The sequence below is a fragment of the Catharus ustulatus genome, chromosome 10 (genome assembly GCF_009819885.2).
Source record: "Catharus ustulatus isolate bCatUst1 chromosome 10, bCatUst1.pri.v2, whole genome shotgun sequence".
NCBI lineage: Eukaryota > Metazoa > Chordata > Aves > Passeriformes > Turdidae > Catharus > Catharus ustulatus.
The window spans coordinates 22,237,730-22,245,373 of NC_046230.1; the positions used below are offsets into that span (position 1 = coordinate 22,237,730).

Below are 7,644 nucleotides of genomic sequence, written 5' to 3' on the forward strand. Positions count from 1 at the left end.
ACGCCGGGAAATTCCACATGGGATTCCTGCCCCGCAGCCGCCATCTTCCCGGGAGCGCCGGCGCTTCCCGGCGTGCACCGCGCGCCGGCGCGGTGACGTCACCGCCGCGGCTATAAAAGCGCGGGGTGGCCGGACACACTTCCTTTCTGCGGGAGCGGCGCGGCGGGAGTGCCATGGCGCCGGTGAGAACGGGGGGAGGCGGCGGCGGCGGCGGCGGCGGCGGCGGCGGCGGGGCCGGCCGGGGGGAGCTGTGGGGCGGGTGAGGAGCTGGCGGCCATCCCGGTGCGAGCGGGGCTTTCCCGAGTGGGCTTCGTGTGGGGGGCGGCCGGGCCGGGCCGAGCCGAGCCGGCTGCAGTGAGCAGCGCTGGCCGGGAGGTGGCGCTCCCGCTGCCGTGCGTGTCCCCCCCACCTTGGGTAAAAGTTTTTTACGGCGCGGTTTGTTAATGGTGAGGAATCCTTCGGTGTTTTAGCAAAAGGACCGAAAATCCAAAAAGTCAACCTGGAAGTTTTGCCTTGACCTGACCCATCCTGTGGAAGATGGAATCTTTGATTCCGGGAATTTTGTAAGTCGTGGTTTTGCTCATGCTTGTGACGCATAGTGTAATAAATGCCTTGGTGCAGTAACTGAGTTACAGTTGCAAAGCTGCATTTTAAATGAGTTAAATCATCAGCTGTTCTTTAAAATCCTGTAGTTAAAAAAAAATATTTAGTTGTATAGCATGCTTCATACCTGTCCATAAAAAACGCTATTTTAAATTAATTTCTGCTTTAGCACGGAGGTGATTTTTTTTTATAATTACGTGCTATAAAATATTTTTGCACTCTAAGTACTTCTGTCAGGACATAAATAAATGGTGGTTTTTAATGTTGCTTCCTGACTAGGGTCCCTTCCCTAGTCCATACCTAGGGTGCCATTCCCTAGTGTTCTGTTTCTTTAATGTTGGAACAGGAACAGTTCCTAAAGGAGAAGGTTAAGGTCAATGGGAAAACTGGAAACTTGGGCAACACCGTTCATATTGAACGTCTGAAGAACAAGATCACAGTGACGTCTGAGAAGCAGTTTTCTAAAAGGTTGGTGTGGGTGTCATTCTGTTGTGTTTGAACTGTGGGATGTTGAACATTAAACCAGAGTCATTTAGCTTGGAAAAGATCTTCACAATCATCAAGTCCAGCCATAAACCTGACCCTGCCAAATCCACCACTAAACTGTGTCCCATAAATGCACATTAATATTCAACTCTTGTCTGCAAAATGAATTCCAATTACTGCACTTCTGATACTTGGAGAGGTGTTAGCTCTAACCTTGATAGCACTTGTAAATATTAGTGAAACATGTAATTAAAATAGATTTATTATATCAGATATTTAAAAATCAGTTTTTAAAACTCAAGGCTTGGTTGCTAATTAATGTTGACTCTAAGTATATTAGTAGAGATACTTTATATAGGTCCTTAGAAGTATATCAGGGGGAGATGGACCTCTAAAATAACACTGAATTAATGGGTGGCTGTTTGATTATTTAATTAGTTGTATTACAATGAGTGTGTGCATGATGTGGGTTGTTGCAAACAAACTCTTTAAGCCAAATTATGCCTTAAACTGTTCAGTTTGTTAGGACACACAAGAGCTGAGTGCGCTGATGAGAGGCACAGATCCTTCCCTGCATCACCCCTTGTTTGTTGATACAGGTGCAGCAGAATCTGTTATGTTAGACCAAGATTTAGAACTGAGGTTTCTAGTTACTGACAGTTTACTATGTAGTCAAATGAGTAATACATTCCTACATATCTGTAGTGAAAATACACTTTCATTGTTACAGTGAACATTTTCTGGGTATAATTAACTGTGATACTGCCCTGCTAAATACATTGTCTGGTTGGAGTTCAGACAGCAGCAGGGCTTGTCCAGTGAGAAGGTTCTGATGTGAAATTGCTGTTTTTCAGGTACCTGAAATACCTCACCAAGAAGTACCTCAAGAAGAACAACCTGCGGGACTGGCTCCGCGTTGTCGCGTCCGACAAGGAGACGTACGAGCTGCGCTACTTCCAGATCAGCCAGGATGAGGAGGGCTCAGAGTCTGAGGAGTAACTGAGCCTTGCCTTTATGCTCAGAGCAGAGTACAAAAGACTAGAACATCTATTTATAAGAACACTTTAACTTATTGGTGAATAAAGATTTTGTACCCTGTTGGACAGAGCACAGTTGGTTTTCTGGTATTTTTCTTTTATTCTGATCAGAAAACAGTATGGGAAATACTTGATGTGCAGTTTTCCTTCCACTGCCAGGAATCAGCTGTTCAGTTGGCACCAGTGACAATCCCAGTAGGAAAAAACTGAGCCCTTTGCTCAGTATAGTTTAATAAATTTTTAATCATATTGGTACAAATAGTTTTAGAGCTCGTTGTGACTGAAAGTACCAGCTCCTTCTGTGAATTTATGTGAAGGTAATGGCAAAGTATATAATACAAGTTTACTTCTAGTTATTTTAGTTTAAAATAACTTGGCTTGCACATGGTAAATTTTCTTCTGTGTGATACATCTCATTCTCTAATTGGTTGTGGTGTTCCTCTGTAACCACAAGTCAAACTGGAGAACAAAGATTTGATACGTTTATATTGGATAGATAAATAAGGAGGTGGAGACAAACCTGATTACCAGCAACCTTTCCTTAAGGATATTGAACTTTGTACTTCAACAAGTGTGGTAGTTGAGGCTGAAATGTGCCCACTAAATTGTTTGATGTGATGTTTTTATTGTTTTTTTATAATTATGTCAGCATTGTTTTTGCTGGCAAATCTCTGGGAGAGAATTTAGAGGCTTGACAAAGCACAAAACAATGCATTACAGTCAAGTGATACCCACTTTTGCTACCTAAATCTAAATGAGAATTACAGAAGGGGAAATGAATTTTGTTGACAGCCTTTTGGGTATCATTTATCATTTTCCAATGCACTTGAGCAGCTGTTCCTGGCCCAGGGAGAGGAGAAGCAGCAGTGGAGTAATAGCTGCTTGTGCCATGTCTGCCTCAGTGGTTGTTTTATTTTGCTGCTGCAGAGGTAGCAAAAGGAAGGGAGCAGTGTGTGTAACCGGCTGCAAGACAGGAACTGTTGGATGTGTTCATGAGCTTCAGTGGAAATCCAAACAGCACAAGTCCTGCCCCAGTCTGGGGCACTGGGTAGTGCTGCCTTGGAATTTCCCATTGGAGGAAAACCAGGCAGTGGTGAAGCAACAATTAAGGGTATTTTTATTTTTCTGAACATCCCAAAGATCACTAATGCTGTTACAAAACATTTACAGTACCAATAATTAACACTGTATTGAACAAGCCACGCTTTTCATGGTAAAGCTGCGAGTATTTCTAAAACTCATCTGCTTCCTTTGCTGCACAAAGTTAAAGCAAAGGGCCTGACTTTACAGTTCCATTTCAAAACCCAGCCCCACCTGGTGTTTTAGAGCTGTGCTTTTATGTGACAACACATCCTTTACACCACACTGACACAACAAACCTGTGGAGATTAAATGGAACAAGCACCAACAAAAATCAGAGCTAATGGGATCACGCTGCCTTGTTATCCTTCCTTTCAAAGCAGGCTGGCAGCCACGTGTGTGGTTGTACAGCCTAGCAGACACAGACTGCCACCCGTCAGAGGAAAACAAGGCCTGGGACTGCAAGAAAAAGCAACTTATTTCAGAGCTGGGTTTGGAGGAAAACCACCAAAGTGCTCCTGCAGTTTTGTGTAATTCCCTGAGTTAAACTGCAGTGAGGATGGAGGGCAGGAATTCCTTTCCTAGTGCTTGAAAATGTTGAACTTTGAAAAAGCAAAATTCTGGTAACAACTGTGAATCTAGAGTACTTAATAAATTTATTAAAATTTTCCTGTAGATCCAGCCAGGCATTTTTGTTTTGCTGCCCAAGCTCACCTGGGCATACCCAGAGCTTCCCATCATTACTGGATGCTGTTACAGCTGTTCTGCAGGCAGGACTTTTATCAGGTCATGGTGCATGTATGTGTTGGGCACAGAGACCACAAAAGGGGGTTTTAAATGTAAATGGAGCTTTTACACTATGGTTGTTGAATGTTTAATGGGGAAAACTAGCTGGAGTCTACAGGTGACACACTGACTCCAAGCAATGCTTCAGAAAAATGGTGATTGTTCCATAATTTCATGGTTTTTTGCAGCTGAAGTGGCCAGGTGTGATGCAGGTGGCAGGCAGGGAACAGAGCCTGCAATTGTTCAAACGTAAATTCATGCAAATTACCCAGATTACAGTTGAAGCAACATGTTTTAAAAGCCAGAGGTCAGTGTTTCTGTGATTCTAGGTGGGCAATAACTGAGCCAGGTACCTGCTTTGCCAATTGTTTCTTTCCAACAGAATCTGCTGTAAAATCACCAGTTTTGTTCATGTTTGTTTTGGAAGTTAAAAGATTCCAGGCAGCTGGATCGGGCACAGGATTGACTGTTGGAATTTTCCATGTTTAGTGCTGGACAAGAGCCCGGAAAGGCCCTGCTCGTTGGAGGACTGGGCTCTCCTCAGAGCTGCAGGGATGTGCTCCTGTGTCAGCCACAGGATGAAGATGTTGGGAAAAATAATGCACCCACAGCATGGGGACTGCACAGGGGACAGGAGCTGCTGCCAAGTTTGGTGGCCACAGAAACACCCCAGGCTCAGATGATGCTCAGGCTGGTTTAGGATTTCCAGAAGGGCTAAGTACAAAACCCAGCAGGAGTCAGTGCTCCAGGGGCACCACTTTGCCTCCACCCAGCTGAGAGCCCTGGTCCATCAAGCCAGAGGTTTAATTTGGGAAGAGGAATCATCATTGCAAAGCACCAATTGGTGGCAGAGCAGATGGGGCAGGGCCAGCACCTGCCAGCCCAGAGTTCAGGAGGGCAATGGCACCAGAACTCTTTCAAGGCTTTAATACAGCCCAGATACATAAATACATTTCATAAATATATAGAAATAAAATACCAGATATTTTCTTCCCTTTTTCAATAGTTTCCCCCTTCGTTTCTCAAAAAATGTTTTCACTGCTGTCTTCCAAATAAAATCAGTTTATGAGAGACATCCCACACGTGTAAAATTCCAATGTCTGTCAAATAAGAAGAAACAGATTTTAAGCACAAGTGGCTGTTGCCAGAGCAGCAGTAGCAGCACCACACAGGCTATTTATGTGTGAGCATACAGAGATATTATTTTCCTGCACCGCCAGTCTTTTATCACTTTTGCTGCAGCAAAACTCTCACTGTCTTCCATTAAAAAAAGAGCAACAAACCCCACAAGATTTCACCAATTTTAAGCATCACTAGTAAAGTTACTTCTAATATATCTATGCTCTCTGTCTGCTTGCCCTCCAATAACCCCATCAGAAAACAACTTCATTAAATATCCAGAAATAGTAAGATCAGAAATAAAGAGGTAAATAATAGCAGGAAATAGCTGAAAATTTTATTGTTTACAATATACTCAGCATGTGGCAGGTATTAAAGGAGGTGCAGACTCAACATTGTCACATAATATCAGCACAAAGTAATTAGAAACAGAGAGGCCCATGGAAAAATAAATACTCAATAATAGCTTGGATGTACCCAGCAGCAGGAAATGAGCTTCAGTGGTGGAGGGTTCTGATTACACCAAATATAGGCAAAAATAAGGAGCAATTGTTTCTTTTTGCAAAAACAAAGCAAAGGTCCTTATTGGGCAGATCAGATTAAGTTATCTCCTCATTTTGTACACATGTGAGTATAATATTTACATACCCTGTACATAAGTATCTATTTTATTTCTCCATTTTTGGAGGGCTCTGGGGCTGCCTCAGGTGTCTGGTGGGGTTTGTCAGGGATTCACATCAGCACCATCCTATTGCAGCAACTAAATCCACCCAGCCCATCCTGCTGCCTGTGGCTGCTGCCCTGCAGCCCCAGGAATAACCCAGTTCCCATGGGGTGTGCATTTTTGGCAGGGGGCTGGCATGAAGCCCCTTTCAGGCTTGCCCTGGCACTGTGGCTGATATTTGAGCTCCAACTCACGCTGGAGCAATGTTGGGTGGGAGGAGTGGCCTGGGATAACTGGGACAGTCATTATAACATCCCCAACTTGGATGCAGCTGGATCCCATGAAGTCTTCATGGAGGAGATTGAGGGGTTGGTTCCAAGGAGGTTTCTGTGGCTTGGAAATGACCCTGATCAGCATTTTGGACATGAATCCCTTTGGTCTGAGCATAAATAAACTCACAAAAGGAGCCAACAGCCAGGAAGGACTTTTCCATTGCTGGCCATCCATTCTGGATTCAAATGAGAAATTAAGAGAGAAATGCTTTAATAGATTATTAACAAAATTCTTTTTTTAAAATTATATAGCTTAACATACCAAGGCAGTTCAGACACCCCATCCCAGCAAGCATTAAAGCATGATTTAAGCCTCACATTCATTATACTGTTTTTGCTGATGGATTGAGGAGTTAGTAGGGATTTAAGATGGGAACATGGGACAATGGGAATTTTTTTTCAGTGGGCACTGTGGCTCAATTACCACACTAATGTTCCCTGCACACCTACAGGATGCTCTGAGCCCAACCTCCAGGTGCCAAAGCCCACAACAGCATCAGCATCTTCTTAATCACTAGCACAGGGGATGGGGAGAGGACAGAAGGCACTGCATAATAAACACAGCAAAGTGCACGAACAGCAGAATTGAAAGCAAATAGCTAAAACTCTTCAGTTTGATACAGAAGAGTAAAATGCTTCTGGAACTTGTGCTGCCACAGTGGGGCTGGGGAGACCCCACATCTCATCCAGGACAGATAAGGGAGTGTTCAGCCTTCCCTGTTCCCAACCTGATAACATTTTCCAGCAAAACTGCATTCATCAGTCTTCCTCCTTCCAGCTCATTTAGAAATTATTTACACTGTTGGAGATAAGGGTCCTGAGATAGGGGTGGTTTTGCTGACACAACAGGCTGGGAGCCATAAAGCCTCTGTGCTTCTGCCCCAGCAGCTGTTCCAGGGCTCTTCCTCCTGCCCCAGGCTGCAATGCAGAGACCCTCTGGGGGTAAAGACCCTCCCCATGGCCCCAGCTGCAATGGGGCACAGTGTGGGGCTGGCAGGAATAACCTGCAGAGCCTGTGGATGGGCAGCAAGGGGCAGCTGAATTGGGGTGAGGAGCCTGGAGCCCAAAGCAGTGTCTCTATAAATGTAATATAATTCCCAGGGAAAGCTCTCAGGGGGACAGGGGGCACAGCAGCAGGTGCTGACAGTGCTGCCCCCATCTGAGCTTGCAGTGAGCTCCAAACTCCATCAGGATATCTCCGTAATTACACACTGCAGCCACAAGTGTAACTGAGTATTTGGTGTCAATCCTGAGCACCAGGGGCTGGGATGAGCTGGATGGCCCTTGGAGGTTAGCATGGAGAGGAAGTCTGCTTATTCTCAGTGACTTCTGACCTTCAGATCCATGCTGGAAAGCTCAGGAGGGCTCTTTCCCTCTCCCCCCAAACACAATAAAGAGGTACGAAGCAACCAATGTTTTTGCAGGTGCAGAATCATCTGTTGGGAGAACAAATTGCAGAGATTGTGACATAAAGCTGCGACTTTCCTGCTCACCTTTAGCAGGGAGCCTGTTTCCCACATCAGCCCACTAACAAAAA

General features: G+C 44.7%; 1 protein-coding gene across 1 annotated transcript; it reads left to right on the plus strand.

The window, feature by feature from the left end:
* The first annotated feature begins 133 nt into the window (after nucleotides 1-133).
* On the plus strand, nucleotides 134-2,197 carry RPL22L1 (ribosomal protein L22 like 1). Its single transcript, XM_033068751.1, has 4 exons — nucleotides 134-182; nucleotides 471-563; nucleotides 950-1,071; nucleotides 1,944-2,197. The coding sequence occupies exons 1-4, from the start codon at nucleotides 174-176 to the stop codon at nucleotides 2,086-2,088; spliced, it is 369 nt and encodes a 122-aa protein (XP_032924642.1). The 5' UTR covers nucleotides 134-173; the 3' UTR covers nucleotides 2,089-2,197.
* The last annotated feature ends 5,447 nt before the right edge of the window (nucleotides 2,198-7,644 follow it).